The 19,214-nt window shown below is 43.3% G+C and overlaps 1 protein-coding gene across 1 annotated transcript in view; it reads right to left on the minus strand.

Annotated features, from left to right (window-relative positions):
• Positions 1 to 19,214, minus strand: part of Sgpp2 (sphingosine-1-phosphate phosphatase 2) — an 89,671-nt gene that overhangs the window by 46,141 nt on the left and 24,316 nt on the right. Inside the window, exon 2 of the mRNA XM_070016102.1 lies at positions 4,332 to 4,490. Coding sequence (XP_069872203.1) covers positions 4,332 to 4,490 — 159 coding nt within the window. The remainder of the gene's footprint in view (positions 1 to 4,331; positions 4,491 to 19,214) is intronic.

Genomic DNA, 19,214 nt, shown 5'->3' on the forward strand with positions numbered 1-19,214 from the left:
CTATGTCAATCTATAAAATGGTACTGTCATAAAGTTCTAATAAGGTCATGAGTGAAGATGCCAATAAAAGATGTACGATGGGAGCCACAAACAACGACAGCTGTCACAGAAAGTGGTAAATAGAGCCATAAATTCTGGTAAGGTGTATCTGACAGCACGAGTCACTCCAATACCATAAATCATTTTTAAAAGCAATAAACCCAGAGTTAGAAAATTCAAATCCGGCTACATAGACTGTATCTCAAGCAAACGAAAAAATTAAAATAAAGCAATGAAGTCTGTTGGGCCTTGACTATGACAACTATTCAATTAATACAAAATTCAACACTGGGTTTGGCTCTCAGGAAGAAAGTTCCAAAGAATTTTGGGTGAGATAAGACTTGATTTAAAACAAAAAAAATTGTGCTGGTACTAGGGCTTGAACTCAGGGCCAAATGCTCTCACTTGGCTTTTTCTGCTCATGGCTGGTGCTCTACCATTTAAGCCATATCTCCACTTCCAGCCTTTCCTGCTTATTTGGAGATAAGAATCTCATAGATTTTTTTTCTACCCAGGCTGGCTTTGAACCATGAGTCTTATATCTCAGCCCTCTGAGTAACTAGGACTATAGCTAGGACTGCAGTACTCAGCTATGACTTCAAACTCTGTCCCCATGCCCTTAATGTGTCTGACTCTCCACCCCTTGAAGGGCAGTCACTCATCATAATGATGTCCCTTACTTGGGAGAGCGGTCCCACAGGAAACTAATAGCCTGGGTTGGCCCAAGTCGTACCTCCACCCCATTTTCCCCTCCAACCCCCAATACCATCAAGACCTCCCCTTGCCTCTCTCCAGCACAGGGTGTACCTGCCTTCCCTCCCTCCCCGCTAGCTTCCTCCCTCTGTGTAATAGCCAGTTCTTCACCCCCTCCCCCAAACTGGCAGGAATGCCCACACTCACCCTGTCCACGCTGCCCTCACCCCTACAGCTGACCACACAGAGCAGCTACAGGACTTTCTGCAAGGAACTTTTCTGCAGGGTGAGCCACACACCCACTGAACACAGACGCTCTGGGTCTCTACCATCAGGACAATATGCAGATCCAAAGGGTTCCTGTGGCTTCTCCCTAGCAAAGCTTTGCTCACTCACTTTCTGACAAAACGCTTGTCATTCGGCCTCAAACAGGGCTTGAAATGAGGAGCTCAATGCTTGAAATAGCATCCGCTAATGACAATGAAGGGTTTCCGATCACAGCCTCCTTGCCCTAGGAGCAAGGCTTTTGCCTTCAGTGGGGGAAATAACTGGCCACGCACTGAGGTGCTCTTCGTAAGATATTCTCTGGGTGTTAAAAGTACTTTACCACATCTGCTTCATCGACAGCCTTGAAAGGGTTTGTTTTTTTTGGGGGGGGAAGAGGAGTGATGTTGATATATACAAATACATATTTATATATAACATTCATAGTGTGTCTATCTGTAAGTTAGAAAATGAATTCAACTCATGAACCATGGGTCTTTCATGGGTTTTCCAATTTTAAGATGATAAAGAAAATCTCCTGGCTCTTGCCTCTTTTGTACGAACGCCCCTCTTCCCCCTCCACCCCAATTGCTGCCACACCCCCAGGAGCCGTGGAGGGGAGAGGGGACAGTGGATCCACATTTCCTTCATGATTCATAATTCTCATCAAAATCAATACTGTATAGGGAGAGGAACAGGAACAGGAAAATGTGGCTGATAAGTTCTAGAGAGGAAAAGGATTGAAGAGCCAGGAAGGACTTAGGGACAAGAAATAATACCTATAAGACCTGGGAAGTCCTTTAAGTTAGAGGTTTTGAGCCAGGCTGATGCATGCATTTGGACTAAAGGGTGTACAGTTGTTTGGCTGACAAGTGTCAGCTGAAAAGCATTGTTTTAACAAAATAAAGTGACACCAAAAACCTGACAAACGTCCTAGGGAAAACAGGAAGATCCTGTTCACTCTGGGACCATACTTCCTCAAGGTACAACAGCAGGGGCCACTGCTCCCTAGCGCCCCCAGTGACCACGTGGTGAATGACTCCTATCAGACCCCTCCAACCCTAACCCGACTTCCCCACGCAGGAGGGCAGTATTTGATTTCTCTTCCCAGACCCTTAAAAAAACATTTAATGACACCCCCACACACCCAAACCAGGCCTACTTGCTTTGCAAATGACAAGAACAAAACCCAAAGATAGAATTTACTTGGTTCAGTTGATAGAATGTCTCCTCTATACCCAAGTGTTTTTGGACTTGTCTTAGAACAGAATATTGATTCTGCTGAACAGCCTCTAATGCTAGAATTGATGGGAATTTGACTCCTGGGAATTTAGGATTAGTCACTGTTATCTTGCTCCAGTAGTGACTCGTCAGCTCTCCCACCAGCCAGGCCCCAAGCTCAGCGCATGCCCTCCGCATCTTGATAATGATTCTGGAATGGGATGTGCCTTATTATTGCATTTAACAGCCAGAAAGTTGAGGCTCAGGACTGGAGCACACATGTATGGCTGAGTTGCACTTGATCATGGGCCCATCTGATACCAGAGCCCATATATTTATTGTATGCCTTGTTACCTCATACATACCCAACCATCTAGGCTGGGGAGATGGCTCAAGTAGTAGAGTAGCTACCTAGTAAGTAACAGGTTCTGAATTCAAATCCCAGCCCCTGACTGCGTCCCCAAAGAAAGCATTCAAAGGGATGACGCTGATCAAGATGTACTGTATTCAGAAACTGCTTTAGTGAATGGTAACTCCTTTGTATAACTACATATATATATATATATATATATATATATATATATATATGTATATATATATATATACACACACACACTCTTTTTTTTAAATTGTTTTTTTGGGTCCGGTCATGGGGCCTGAACTCTGGGCCTGGGCACTGTCCCTCAGCTCTTCAGCTCAAGGCTAGTGCTCTACCACTGGAGCCATAGCGCCACTTCCGGCTTTTTTCTTTTTGCTTATGTGGTGCTGAGGAATTGAACCCAGGGCCTCATGCATGCAAGGCAAGCACTCTACCACTGAGCCACCTTCCCAGCTCCTAGATATATATACTCTTTATATTATATATGTATACACATATATAATAGCATTCATCCAATACCTACCATTTCCACCAATCAACACATCATCTTCCCCAATTAGACAACAAATCATTGGGCCCTCAGCACAGCTAAAAGTTAGGATATCACGAAATATGGCAGAAGGTGGTTGCACCTGTCTTCCTGGGCTTGTCACTGGGTTTTCTGGGTCACAGCTGACTCCAATGCCCTAGAAGTGCCCAGTACATTGATCATTCCAGTATACAAAGAGTAGTTGCCCACTGCTGCTTTGAGTTATTCCTCAATAGCTTCTACTTTTCAGATTTAGGTCAAGTTTTTACTCAACTCACCTCTTGGGAGGATGTACCTCATACCCCTCCACAGGTTCTAGAAAACTCTTTTGTCTTCGGCATGTTACTTCTTTCCTCTCCTGATTTTGTTACCGATGAGGAGAGGTCCATTCGAGTACAAGACATTGCTAGTTCGTGGTTCCGTTTTGTTTCAAACAAAGTCAGTTGTGTTTATGTTTGTTTCCTTCAAAGTATATTAGGCAGCAAATTCTACTCTAAGTGGTTAAAACATACAATAATAAGAGGCCAGGCATGGTGGCTCGTGCCTGGAAACCCAGCTAGTCAAGAGACAGAGATCAGGAGGATCTTGATTCAAAGCCAAATCTCCGCAAAAATTTACTGAGAAACCTTATCAAAAAATACACCGGATCTGAGGGTACACCCCCATGATCCAGCTACTTGGGAAGCTGCTATATTTGATGTCAGTATAACATGTGGAGGAGATGGGGGCAAACAAGTCGTTTAAGGATTCAGGTGGACCTGTTGCAACAATGAGAAGTACAAAATGTCATGTCAAAACCAGCTTTACAAAGTCGGTGGGGGGGGAGGTGGGGGGTATAATTGGGTGGGGGGAGGGGGGAGGCTGGGAAGGGAGGTGAAGGGTAAACAAAGGAGGAGGCTGCAATGCTTGGTAAGAAATGTATGCATTATCCTGCCCATGTAATTGTAGCCCCTCTGTACAGTATGTTCTCAAATAAAATAAAATAATATTAAAAAAAAAGAAATAAAATTAAAACAGTTGTATGGAGGCATGGCTCAAGGGGTAGGGCACCTGCCTAGCAAGCTAGGTTCAATCCCGAGTTCAATCCCAAGTACTACCGAGAGAAAAAGAAAAGCACAAAAAGAGCGTATGTGCTACATACTTGGCCACCAAACCAGGCAGTTGTCTGACAAGTATCAATATTTAGTAAATACTTGTAATACTTACAACCCATATCATGACGAGTCTTCTGGATAAATAAGGATCAATATTCCACTGAGTGAATGGAAGGAACGTGATGTAGAACTCTTCTTGTCCCAAAGTGGCTGAAAATCGGAACAGGTAATAGTAGAAATAATTCTTCACAATGTACTTCTGTACATAAGCCTGAAAGACAAATGTTAGGCAAGTCTGTGAGTTCATTCTGCATCTCATTACAGGGCAAGCGTGTCTTAGTTCCTAAGGCCTGTGGCTATATTACTTTATGTGACAAAGAGGACTTTGTAGCTGTAACTTAGCTAGACGACCTTGGGATGCAGTGGCTGAGCTAGACCGCTGGTGTCAGCTCAGTGTAATCACCGGCATCCCTATAAGATGGAAGAAGACAGGTATGTCAGAGCCAGAGCAACTGAAGACGCAGCCCTGCTGACATTCAGGATGGGAGGCTGGGCAGGAATCAAGGCATGCAGGTGACTTCCAAAGGCTCAAAATATCAAGGAAACAGATTTTTGAGTTAACACAGGAATATAGCCCAAACACCTCATTTTTTAGCCAAGAATATCCTCAGAGCTTTGGAGAATGTTTCTGTGATTTTTAGCTGTGAGATTGTGATACTTTATTTGAGCAGCAATCGGCCACTAAAACAAAGGCTTTAGAGTCTCACTTACATCTGAACTTCAGTTTACCTTTTATTCTATTTTGGTGGTATTGGGGTTTTTGAATTCAGCATCTTGCTGAATTCAGCATCTTGCTAGGCAAGTGCTATACAATTTGAGCCATGCCCTAGATCTTTAAGCTTTATTTTTCATTTTTCAGGCAGGGTCTCGAGCTTTTGCCTGGGCTGGGCTCAACTGTGATCCTTCCTTCTCTACCTGTGAAACAGATGGAATCATACCCCACCTCTATTGAGGCCGAGCCTTGATTACTAAAGTTAGCCTCAAACCTCGATCCTCCAAGTTTCTGTCTCCTAAGTAGCTGGGATTGCAGGTGTGTTATACCAAGCTTGGCCCTAATTAATCTTTTTAAATTAGACCAATAAGGTAAACTCCGTGATTGTGTGAGACGTTAGGTGAATTTAAAGTAAGTACAGCTGGGCATTGTTAAAATAGACTCTCTTTTTCTATTGTCTTTTTTTCTTTTGGTCAGTCATGGGGCTTGAACTCTGGCCTGGGCGCTGTCCCTCAGCTCTTCAGATCAAGTCTAGTGCTCTACCACTTGAGCCACAGCGCCACTTCCGGTTTTCTGAGTGGTTTATTGGGGATAAGAGTCTCACAGACTTTCCTGCCCAGGCTGGCTTTGAACCACGATCCTCAGATCTCAGCCTCCTGAGTAGCTAGGATTAAAGATGTGAGCCACCAGCACCTGGCTCTATTGTCTTTTACCTTCTTATTATTCTGATAATGGGCAGGGGGTAGGAAGAAAGACTCAAGAGAGTTAAAACTGGAATAAACAGACAATCTAAAATAATGGTAAACACCATACATTATTGTATATTAAATAGTCACAAACCCAAACTATTATTTCTCTAGTAAATGAAAAGTAGTTTTCTATTTTGAGACAGGGTCTTCCTATGTAGATCAATCTGGCCTCAAACTCTTGGGGATTTACAGGCATGAACTACCACATCTGGTTTATAAAAGGAATTTTAATGCTACTGAAGGTAGTCGTGGGTAGTCACAAACTATAAAAATAAAGTGCCAGTACTGGTAGGGAGGGAAAGAGATAGCATGGTTGCAGGACCACCTTGATTTCACTCTTGTACTTGTGGATTTTTGAAGTCTGTGGTCTTTTAAGTCTGAGAGCATTCAGGAAATGCTGCACTTATTTATAATGCCCGATTCATCTGATGCCTAAGGTCTATCATCTATGCTGGGTGGTAAAAAGATTCTTAAGTAGCATCTGAGGGGGAGAGAGAGAGAGAGGAGAGAGAGGAGAGAGAGAGAGAGAGAGAGAGAGAGAGAGAGAGAGAGAGAGAGAGAGAGAGAGAGAGAGAGAGAGAGAGAGAGAGAGAGAGAGAGAGAGAGAGTGTGTGTGTGTGTGTACGGGCGTCTTGGGGCTCATTTTCCCAAAGCTAGCACTCTACCAGTTGAGCCATAACTTCATTTCTGGCATTTTGGTGGTTAGTTGGAGATGAGTCTTATAGACTTTACTGCCTGGGCTGGCTTCAAACCATGATCCTTAGATCTCAGTCTCCTGAGTAGCTAGGATCACAGGCATGAGTCACTGGCACCAGGTCTTTTTACCCTTTTTATAAAAAGGTAAGTTAACTTTATTTATGTGCAAATCTGTTCTTCTTTAGAGGTTTAAAATTTTTCCAGCTTCTAACAAGGGTTAGACCCTGCCCTCATGTCATTCTATGGTACCCAAGTATCATATGTCATTATAAATATTCAGTGGTAATAATTTCTCTACTCTGGAAATTTACCTGTGTCAAAGTTCAACTTCTTCATCCTGGTAAACACTCAAAAAGGCCATCAAGGATAACAGCCAACTTTGTTGGGGGTTGCATATTACTAAATATGCTTATATATGCTTTTTACAATCACTCAGAAATTCTCTCTTTTATAGAATTAAGCGGTTTGTTTTTGTGTCATACTAGGACTTGAACTCAGGGCTGGAGCATTCTCCTTTTTCTAGTCAAGGCTAGCACTCTAGTACTTGAGCTACGCTCCACTTCCAGCTGATTAATTGGAGAAAAGAACCCACAGACTTGTCTGCCTGGGGTGTCTTTGAACATGGTCTTCAGATCTCAACCTCCTGAGTAGTAGGATTACCAGTGTGAGCCACCAGCACTTGGCTAGAAGGAAATACTTTTTTTCCAATTTAGTTCAACAGTCCTTTTATAATGATAATTATTCTGTATTCAGAATCATGAGGGGGCAAAGTACAAGGGTGAGCTAGAATGATACAAATCCAAAAATCACATTGTTCTCATTTTTTCTAGAATGAAGTAGTTTTAAAAGTTAACTATTATAGAGCATAAGAAAAACCAAGAGTAAAATTTGAAATCTCAGCATAGATATAGAATACCCAAAGGATTTCTTAGATAATTTTTCTATATGTGATATAAATAGGCAGAGAATCCATATTAACTACCAACTATTTGGGGGTTACACGTAGCCAAGCAAAGTTGTCCATACTTGACTTTTCAAAAAAAAGAATCTGAACGTGTTTCACCTGTAGGAAATTTCAGTGTAAAAAAATGTCAATATAGCTTAGGGAAGAGCAAGGATTTCATGTCTGGGAACATTAGAAAAAGAAGAAATGGGATTAGAAACAGAAATAGTGGGTAAAGTGGGAAGGCAGCAAGGTGAAGGGTAACAGCAGGGGGAGGGAAGACCCCTGGGACTACTTCTGCATTCTTCTCTGGCTACACCCAAGGGGCTGGTGGCCCAGGTTCTGGGAGCCGTGTATCAGGGGACATGCTTGCGAGACAAGGACTTGCCTCTCATCTTTTGAGTAAAGGAGAAGGAAAGCATTCAACCTAGAGGTGGATGGAGAGCAGCTCTTATTTTTAGTGCACTTAAATTAGTATATATTAATAGTACAGGGGAGTTTCCCTGGGATCATTGTACAGATGTAGACAGTATACTTTGAACAAGTTCACCCCATCTAATGTATTCTCTCAGACCCCTCCCTGGCCCTCCTTTTCAAACAGTATTTGATTGGTTTCCTATGCTATTATATACACATACACACATACACACATATATATACATGTATGCAGTACATAGATACACATATATGTGTATGTGTGTATATATATGTACACACACACACACACATATATATATATATATATATATTATATACTTCCACTTTCCTCACAACTCCTTTCCCCTCTCTCTTCTCCTGGATCTAAGACAGTTTCCCCTTCCTACACATGGGAAAGCCACCCTTACAATGTTCCAAGGGTCATCTTTTGTTTATGTCTTTCATGTTGTAATTCCCTTTTCCTACCCATGTACTTTAAAAGATTTGCTCTGCCATTTTCTTCTATTAAGAAAAAAAGAGCCAGGCACAGGTGGCGCACACCTATGTATAATTTTTGCTTCTTGGAAGGCTCAGATCCAGAGGATCAAAGTTTGAAGTCATTCCAGGCAGAAAAGACTCTGAAAGATTCCATCTTTAAAATAACCATGTCCTTCCATTTTAGGTGAAATTACTGAGGCCCAGACAAAGGCTGCATGTTTTCTATCATGTGTGGAAGCTAGAATTAGTTTATGGTGGCATGCAAGTGTAGTAACTGAAATACAGTTGATTCCATTGTTCACAGAAAAAACATACTCGTTACCTGACTTATGTAACTATAACTCTTTTGTACATCACTTTTATGATAACAATAAAAAAGATTAAATTCAATTTTACAAAAGGAAGTAGGGGTAGCTTCAGGGGAGAACTCAAACAGTGTAATTCCTTAGGCAAAATTAGAGTTCAGCAAAAACCACCAGGAGACTGATACTTGAAAGGGGTAGGATGGATCAAGAGGAAAGGGACAGACAAAGGAAGTAAAAAAGCAGAGCGGGAGAGGTGGAGAGAATACAGTCAAAATTCAGTACATGCCCTACAAAATCAGGGGGAAGTAAGGGATGGCGCGGGTAGGGGAAGGATGTGTGAGAATACTGAAAGGAAAGACATTTAGATGCACTGTATTCATAAACGGCTTGTTGAAGGACAACTCCTGTGTACAACCACTGAGAGATAATAAAAAAATCATTTTCTAAAAAATAAATAAGACCTAAATAGAATAAATAGAATAACCAGCAAAAATCAGAGCTGGAGGCGTGGTCCAAGTGAGAGGGCACCAGCAGAACAAACAAGCTGGGCAAGCTTGAGTTGGAGTTCAAATAACTAAATACATACATGAAACGCTTCCTGGTATTCATATTTTCTAACACAAAATGACATTCATCTGCCACGACTGAGATGTCTGATCAGCAAGGGATGGAATTGAAATTGTCCACCTAGCCATTCTTCCTGCCTGCGAAATCTCATTGATATGCTCATTCGTGTATCTGTTTGTTGGTTTATGTTCCTGGAAGTTTCTGAAGAAGTGTTTCATAGGATGGCTTGTGATCGTGTCTTCTCCATGTGGTCATCGGTTCTCTAAATGTCTGTTCTTCTAAACAGGCCTTTCACAGCCTTCGCCAGCAGCTGAAGCAGTGCTGACCTGGTCTGCAGGTAGCAGCATGTTCAGAGTCGCTACAACTGACAGCTTGCAATGTGTGAAACATCAGGACAGCCAGGGACCCATCGGGTGCTTGGAGGACAACGACTTCTTGACTCAGCTCTGCCAGGAACACCTGAGCAGTGGCTTCTTTTCTAAACACACTTGAAGAAGCCCCAGGTACCAAGGAAATGTGCCTTGGTCAGCACCACTGGAGATAAGAAGAGCCAAGCCAGACAGTGCACACACCTGGCAGGCCGCCCAGCCTCTCAGCTCCCAAAGGAGGAATACAAGAAATAGCTTTTAGCCAAAACAGTGTGTGACCTTGGGGAGGTGGATTTGCCTTTCTGGACCTCAAAAGCTTCAATTTGCAAAGCTTGCAGAGGATGGAGTAGGATTATTTTCTGAGAGTGCTCTATCACTGAGCTATAATCCCAACCTCCATTCCTTTGTTTATTGTTGTTGTTGTTTTGAGATTGGGGTTCATACTATATACCCAGGCTGGCCTTGAACTGGTGATCCTCCTGCCTCAACTTTCTCAGGACTGAGATGACAAGGATGAAACACCAGGCGTGGATGGCTGCTTTTTAAATGGGGAAAAGCTGGGAGGGGAGCAGGAAAAAGCTCCTGTTATATATTCATATAAGCCTGAAAGTCTGTCCTAATTAATTGAAAGGGAGGAAGGCCTTCCCCATTCCCCACAGGAAGGGCATGGGGTGTACAGCCCAGTGATCAGTCTGAAAACAACTGATCTTAATCTCTACAGGACTCAGATATCACCTTCCTGTAATTAACCTTTGACCTTGAGGACTAAAGCTAGAGTTATACAACCTTGACATTGTTCAGCGACTTGACAAATGCTGGACCAAAGTCAAGAGGAGCTCATGTTACTTCTCTTTGGTTGTGTTGCTCACTGTTAAATGTTAAATTGGCTTCCAAAGGTCAAGTTCACGATACTCTGCTACCTTAACCAAGCCGGAAGGAGGATGGTGATGTCTACTCCAGGCAGTCCACTTTAATGAAAGGTGGAAATGATGAAATCTAAGGCAGCAAGAGATGAAATTGACTCAGACTTATTAAAAAGTGTCATGAAGCCCAAAGACCTGTGACAGAAAACACCACCTGCAGTGTACCCTTCACAATGTTTGCCAAAGGACAAAGTTACAATGTAAAGGTCTTAATTGGCTTTACATTATCCATATTTTTTTATTCTAAGATCAGGCAAGGCTTTGTTCCATCAAATAGAATGAGTGTTGGGACTGACAGGGTAGAAGAGGTTGGTTTTACAGAAAGAAGAGGCTCAGAAAAGCAGACACAAAATCCAAAAGTGGATTTTTGGTCATTCCAAAGTTACTTTCCTTGTACAGCTGAGGCAGGAAGACAGCACTAGCAGACCCAATGCCTAGTTAACACAAAGCATGTCCTTCTAGTTAGCACGTACTTCCAGATTACAGTGTTTTGCATAAGGACAGAGGGAAATTCATTACCATGCCAGTTGAAACTTGTCTGTTTGAGAAATGTCACTGGTCCCTGATTTCTCAGAACACCAGATACGTAGAACAGTGGCTCCTTAGGGTGAGTGATTCCTGTTTATTTTTAGTCTTGTCTATTGGAGGTTACTTTTATTTTACAGGTTAGCTTTAGAGGAGTTTATTTTCCTCAGATGAGTGGGAGGGAACTGAATGGATACAGAGTGGTCTGACCAGGAGAAAAGAGCAGAGTCCCAGGGGAAGGCAGACCCCAGACCCAGGTGGGTAGGCACAGAGTACGGGAAGTCAAGTATCTCAGAGCAAAGCTGAGCTGTCTTACTTCTTATTACTGAAAAGATTTCACACTCATTAGATGAGGTCCCTGAGCCCCCATTTTCCCACCAAATGGGAACAGTAACAGTATATACATATTGGGGTGGAGGAGGGAGTGTTGAGTGAGATAGTGCCAGTGGTGTGTGCCAGGAACTCAACACTGAAGCCTGGCAAAGAAATTCCTGCATCACCTAGCTAATGATGATGATGGTGGTGGTGGTGGTGAAGAAGATGATGGTGAAGGAGGATGGATATGATGATGGTGATGGTCTTGAAGATGATCATGGTGATAGTGGAAACGATGATGGCGGTAGCCCTGAGAAAGTCTGAAAAGTGCTTCCCACTGCCAGTGTGTTCTGATTCACCTGAGGATCTTGCTATAAAGTATAGATTTTTATGCTGTGGGCCCAGGGTAACTGCACTAAATAATTCTAAGGAACTCCTATATCCCACGCACTGCCCCACTGATGGCCCATGGCCTCACTTTGAGTAGTAAGGAATGTTTAAAAAACAAACAAAAAAAGGTAAAAAGCTCTCCAATTTCATCCTCCATATTAGAAGAAGGCCTGTTTAGGGTTAAAGCAATAAGATACGATGCCCAAAGCAACAGAAAAAATACTGGTGACAAACCAGAGTTGGTCTATAAGGTTGGGCAGGGACCTCCAGCCCCAAGGAACTGAGCATGGATCACAGAAGGTATCAAAGGGATGAGGGTAAACAATGTATGCCCAACTCAAGTAGTCTGATCAAATGCTTCCCTAATTAGCAGGAAAACGTAAGCCATCCTGGAGCTCCTGGCCTTGATTTGGGAGAGGTTTACATTCATTGCTGGATGACAGATGCAAAATGAGTGAAGAAGCAGTCATGAAGTTTGCAAAGCATTCCTACCCTCTTAGGACATGGTGAGACAGAAAAACAAACCTCATTTCCCTAAAAAGAAAACGGGGCATGTGTTGGGGGGGGGGCGGGGCTTTTGTGGAAGACTGGCTCAGAAACAATGCTCTCAGACCTCTGCTGGAGAAAACATCTGTCATTATGGTCTCTACCACATTGAGGGCCGTGCTTACTTTTACATTTATAAAGGGAGAATGAAACCTAAGAGAAGAGTTTCACATGAAGGCCAAGGATCCTGGAAATTCTGCACTTGATGAAACCCAGCTTGGCTGGGAAATTCAAATGCCATTTTTAGATACATGTAATGATAGGCAATATACTTTCAACCTAAGCCTCTGCCCGGAAAACCCTCATTCCCACCATCAGCTCCCCATGTTGATCTGCAGACGCATGCTGGCTCAAGAGCTCTTGAAACAGGGGGATCTTCAAGTGTTTTGGATTGTGGGAGAAGACAGGTATTTGGAATTGATTGATACCCTAGGGACATGGGCTTCTTGGCAAAGAACAGAGCAGTGTCCCCAAAGACAGGAGACTAAGGACAAAAACATTACTTTGATGGATCGAATGACTCTCATAGCCTGTTTGTCTTTAGCTAGAATTTCTCATCTATAACCTAGAGATCAGGAAGAGCCTGTCTGAGGGATCTGATCTCTCTTCTAACAGAAGATACACTTTATAACTCTTTGGTGACCCAACCTCTTTCTGAGAGGGCTTGGCTTTCCTAGCATGCCCTTAGTCACCACAGAGATGGAGTATTTGGGAAACAAGCCTTCTCTCTAAGCTATTACAAGAAACCATGGTAAAATGCCAGGTGCAAAGCCAATAGTGCCCATCATTTCAAAGGATGAAATGGCAACCCTTTTCCAAACAGAGGCTGTGTCTGCACACATCATTCACTCCCTAAACTTTAGTGATGAAAGCTGGACAATACACAATACATGCATCATTGTATTTAGTCCTATGAGAAGAGTGAGGCTGGTTGATAGGTTTTTGTGTCTAGCTCCAAAGAGGAGCTAGCTTGTGAGTTGAGGCCTGGATAGGAGGAGGAGCTGACCCTGCTAGCTTCTCAGGTCAGAGACAGAACTCTTAGCAGAAGGTCCCCAGCCAGGAAGCAGCTCTGGGCTGGGCCATGGAAGGCATGAAAGGGAAGGACAGAGATAAAGTTCGGTGCAGGAGCTCGACCAAGCCACGCCCGAAGATGGAGGCAGGGCAGTACATGAACTCACTGCAGGACTTTACAAAGGTTATAACCTGCTGGGTGCTGGTGGCGCACACCTGTAATCCTAGCTATTGAGATCTGAGAATTCCAGGTTCAGATCTGAGGCTAACATTTCAAAGCCAGTCCAGGCAGGAAAGATTTTTGTGACTCATCTCCAATTAGCCACCCAAAAACTAGAAATGGAGCTGTGGATCAAATGATAGAGGACAGAAAAGCAAAGGAGCAATGTCCAGACCCCAATAATAGCACGCACACACACACACGCACACGTACATGCACACACACACATACACACACACACACACACACACACACACACAGAGTATGACTAACTCAACTTTGATGAGATAAAAGCAAATTTTGGTTTAGAAGAAGTAGAATCAACTCCTGCTTTAATTCTTTTTTTTTTTTTTTTTTTACTCAAAGCTGGCACATTCCCACTTGAGTTACACTTCCACTTCCAAGTTTTTTGCTGGTTGAGTGAAGGTAAGAGTCTTTCACATATATCTGCCTGGATTGGCTTTTAGCCTTCATCTTCAGATCTCAGCCTCGTGAGTAGCTTAGGATAACAGATATGAACTACCATTACCTAGATTTTACTTTATTTTTAATATTTGATGGTAAGGACTGAGGATATACTTCAGTGGTATGTAGCATTTTAAGCATGAAACCTGAGTTTAAGCTCTAGGACTAGAAAAAGTAAACAAATTAAAAAATAATACATTTAATGGAGAAATAGCATTAGTCATTCTGGACTTAAAAGCCATTGGGAAGGCAGGTGGGGATGGGGGAGGCTGGTGGCTCATGCCTGTAATCCTATCTGCTCAGGAGGGTGAGATGTGAGGATCAGAGTTTGAAGCTATCCTGGGCAGGAAAGTCTGTGGGGACTCTCTCTCTCTCTCTCTCTTTTTTTTTTTTGGTCCAGTCGTGGGGCCTGAACTCTGGGCATGGGTGCTGTCCCTCAGCTCTTCAGCTCAAGGCTAGCGCTCTACCACTTGAGCCACAGCGCCACTTTGGCTTTTTTTCTTTTTGCTTATGTGGTGCTGAGGAATGGAACCCAGGGCCTCATGCATGCAAGGCAAGCGCTCTACCACTGAGCCACCTTCTCCGATAAATTACTCAGAAAAAGCCAGAAGTATCACTGTAGCTCAAGTGGTAGAGCACTAGCCTTGAGCAAAAGAAGCTCAGGGACAGCACCTAGGCTCTGAGTTCAAGCCCTAGTACTGGCATGCAACACACACACACACACACACACACACACACACAAACACAAAGCCACTAAGACAGACACATCAGTGCTACCATGAGGCAGGCATATGGTATAAACATATTTACTTTTATGCTCCTTTCACTTTTAATTACTTTTTTTTTAAAGATTAGGGAATGGAGACTTTCCAACCTATGAAGAAAATTGAATAGTAATTACTAAGCAAGATTGACAGTGTCCCTCAGCGGGGAAAGTAGAAGGAACGAGAAATGTGTAAAGGTTTCCTCTTTCATCTTTGAGTCCAGCTAGAATTACAAGTCAGGCAACCCAACCAATGTCTGCTCCCAGTTGGGGTGATTAAAATTTCAGGATGGCGAGACTGAAAGTCAATAAAATAGAAGGACAACTTCTTCCAATAAAAGCTTGAAAGGGAACTGCACACTAATTACTTTCATCTGCTTCATTGCCATTTGTCAGGATCCCTGGGGAGGGGGAGGGGGAGGGGGGAAATCCAAAAATTGAAGGAAGGTTGGAGGGGCCTAGTTTGAGCCCAGTCTGGCCTGTTTGGACAGTGGGGTGTGAGTTCCAGTGTTTCATACAACTTGAGTGTGTTTTCTCTGATCTCAGCCTCCTCTGAACATCTGATATCTTCTCTCTCTCTCTCTCTCTCTCTCTCTCTCTCTCTCTCTCTCTCTCTCTCTCTCTCTCTCTCTCTCTCTCTCTCTCTCTCTTCCTCAAGGGCCTGCACTTAGGTTGGGCACCATTAGGAAGAATGGAGGAGCACTACCAATTGGGAAATTCTTAACATCCTGAGAGAGTGATTCAGGTTAGCCTAGACTCTAGAATCGAGTTCCATCTGAATCTAGAAATGGGTCTTGAGAATGGCTGAAATACGGATTTACTGCTGTTTTTAAAGCTAAAACACCCTGTATTTGCTTAGGAAGTGGAAGGCCAGAGCAGGGCAGGGGGAGGGTGGGAGATGAGCTGGGCATGGGTCTCAGATGGAGAATTCCCTTCACACACAAGGGCTGCAGGAGAAGACGCACAGAACAGAAATAACCAGTGCCATTTTTAAAGGGAGGGAGGAAAAGGAAGAGAGAGAGCGAGAGAGAGAGCCAGCTGCTCTTCAAATTCCCCAAATGTCTTAGGAACTGAACTAGTTTTCAAAAACATTTTGGATCCGCTCAAACCCAAAACACATTGTGCCAAACATTCTTCCATTTAATTGTTAAGCCCTTGTGTGTTCAGTGGGGATTTTTTGCCCCAGATGTTTCTGATTCATTTATATTAACTTATCAAAATGACATTTGGAAGAGCTATATGATGTTCAAGAGGGAATCTTATAAACTTGGGTTCATTAGTTCTAATCCAGGAATTCCACCTCATCCCCCCACCCAGTCTCCAAGCACACACACAGAATGCAGAAGTCAGAGCTGGCTCAGCCACTTCTCACCGAGGAGGACTGCCCCTAACTCAGAGTGATTCCCTTAAATGAATTCCCCTACCCCATGCAGGGGATGAAGCCGAGGACTTGCAGAATGCTAAGGCAAGAATGCCCTGTCATTGAGCTACACCTCAGTCCTCCAGACATTTGCTTTGAGTCTTCTTTCTTTCGTAAGTATCTCTCCTTTCTCCACTTCCCTCCCCTCCCCTCCCCTTTCTCTTTCCAGACTGGGTCTGGCTATGTAGCTCAGGCTGGCCTTGAACTCATGTCCTCCTCCCTCCGTCTCCTACACCACCAAACTAAGCTTCAAAATCCAAAAGCATTCTCTAAAGTTTGAGAAGATACCATCAAATTGTAAGGCCGTTATGTAGGCAGACGGAAGGGGCTTTCCTTGGTAATCTTTTACATGCAAAGATATTTGTTTAAAGCAACCATTTAAATAAACAGACCTGAAGCCTAACTAATTTGCTACTGACTTCAAGAAGGTTTTGTCTGAGGACTTTTTCTGTTTTCTTCTTTATTGGGGCTAAAGGGTGCAGGATTTTGGCAATTTCTTTACCCAAGTCTATCCTGGGTGAAGGCGTGTGCTGTGGAGAAGCAGGTTGGGGTGCCTTTCTAGGCCCCTTTCTTTCCTTAAATCCAGCCCTCTACTTCCCCAGAGGAGCCAGCCTGGCCAGGGCGATGCTTGGGACCCATCCCCCCTCCTCCATCCATGGGGGGGGTGGAGTGAGGGTGTAGGGGGTGAGGGGGGTGACTGCCATTAAGTAGGCACTGGGCCTCCACCCTAGGTAGGGGTGGGCTGGAAGGGGGGAGTCTTGATGGAAGGGGAGGGTCTCTTGTTTTCCATGAGGTTTCTCCATGTGTCTACAAAAACTTGGGACATTCCAGAGATTTCCGTCACATTTTTAAACTGTAGCTCCTCTGGAAGGCTTTGTCTAAGGAAGTTGATAGCCACTTGTCACAAAAATAAACTCAGGAAGAGCTTTGAAATTGGAAGAACACTGACATGAAAGCTGTGTTGGATTGGGCCTGTGTTACACCCACCGACCCAGAGTGGCCCTCTGATTTTCTAGGTTTTGTGAAATATATATATATATATATATATATATATATATATATATATATACACACACACACATATATAGTGAAGTATATATATACATGCTTCATATATATATATGAAGGAAGTAAGCCAGACCAAAAGAAACAGACTGCATGATTTCCCTCATTTGTAATAGCTAGAATATGTCTGTGATATTCTTAGCAGAGAATCACAATGGTTCAGGAGCTAGCTATGTGCATATTATCATATGCATATACCATATAATATCATATGCATAACATATAATTATGCTTATAGAAATGAACCCCCAGGAATGCAACCAAGAGGTTTTTCTTTTGTGTACTGTTTGCAGTAATTTCTTTTTTCTTTTTCCCCCCTTGGGTCTATTCTGTTGACACTGTTTTTGATTTCTGTACCCTTTGTCTTGTAGGTAAGTTTATCTGATTTGGGGAAGGGAAGGGGAATCCTAGAAACAGTGGGACAAAGGCTGAACCAATGCAACAGTGATACTCACTAGACACACCTTGCAGCGGGAGTCAGGGGCCAGGGGAAGTGGGAGAAAATGGGTGAGGAAGGTAACCCTGTTCAAAAAGAAATGTATTTTTTAATCTCCCTTATGTACCTGTAACCCCTCAGTACATCATCTTTGCAATAAATTTTTTTAAAGTTCTGTGTTTCCCATATATATCTATATCTATCTATCTATCTATATATAGTAAAAGTAATGCACAAAGGGGTTAGTTACACAAGTAACGAGTATATTTCCTTTTGAAGAGTGTTACGCCCTCCCTCATTTTCTCCCATTCCTCCCTCCCGCCCCCCCCCCAATTTTTTTAACTTCATATTTTGAGTTAAAGTGTGGGGCTTTGTTTTATATCTCACATTTCCCCCCCGATGTCTGATTAATTGCTACCTTTTTATTAACACATTTCTCCATGAGAAATTATATTAAATTATAATAAAAACGAAACCTAAATCTGTTGTCCCATTCCTATGTTTTTCTTCTGCCCCCCATTCCCACAGAGCAAGTGTTAAGAGTATATTCTAGCAAAATTGTGATTGTTCTGATTCTTAAATTTTGTTGTATTACTTATTACATTACTTATTACTTCATATCATGGCGTTGGCCAACCCTGACACTTACATTTTTAATTCAGCTTTTGCTACATTCACTGCTGACAGGGATAATGACTAAGTAGGTGGAGCTGCTGGCTCACGCCTATAATCCTAGCTACTCAGGAGGCTCGAAAATGAGGATCCTGGTTCAAAGCCAGCGTGGGCAGGGAAGTCCATGAGGCTCTTATCTCCAATAAGCTACTCAGAAAAAGCCAAGAATGGTGCTGTAGATCAAGTAGTCGAGGCTAGTTGGAGCAAAAGAAGCTCAGGTAGGGCCCAGACTCTGAGCTGAGTTCAAGCTCCAGGACCAGCATTTTAAAAAAAAGTCCCCTGTATGTATCTGGTCACCTCAGAAATGTTCTACTTAAATTCCCTGACCTCATTTGCTGGGTAGCAGGGGGTCCCCGCTCCCACGGGCCTGACCTCCCCCATGGCTCTGACTTCCCCCATGGCCCCAGCTCCATTTCACCTCACTAGGTAAGCATGGGGACCAACAGTTTCCTCTCTGATCAACTGCTTGAATTTTCCCAAGGACCTGAAGTCCCTCCCTCCCTTCTTCCTTTCCTTCCTTCTTTTCTCCCTTCTTCCCTCCTTCTCTTCCTTTTCCTTCCTTCTCCTCCTCTTCTCACTATGTAGCCCAAACTGGCCTCAAACTCACGCTCCTCCTACCTCTAACATTGGGATTACCACATCCATCTTACCTTCTTCCCTGCCTTGCAAATGCTTCAGGGGTTCTATGGTCAGAGACTGACTTTGGAAGAAATAATGACTTGGAGATGGGCTTGTTCCATGACCATCAGTGAGCCGAGACAGAGGACTGTCCACAATCTCCCCTAGCAGGGAGGGAAAGCCATGTCCTCCGTGGAAGGGCATGGATGGCACAGTGCCCTCAGGACCCAAAATGGCCAGAAGACAGATGTGTGAGGTGTTGATAAGGGGAGATGTGGGCAGCAAAGCTGGCAGAAGGTCCTGAAGTTCAA

Source organism: Dipodomys merriami, unplaced genomic scaffold (genome assembly GCF_024711535.1).
Source record: "Dipodomys merriami isolate MVZ:Mamm:240054 unplaced genomic scaffold, mDipMer1.0.p SCAF_1, whole genome shotgun sequence".
In the NCBI taxonomy this organism is placed as follows: domain Eukaryota; kingdom Metazoa; phylum Chordata; class Mammalia; order Rodentia; family Heteromyidae; genus Dipodomys; species Dipodomys merriami.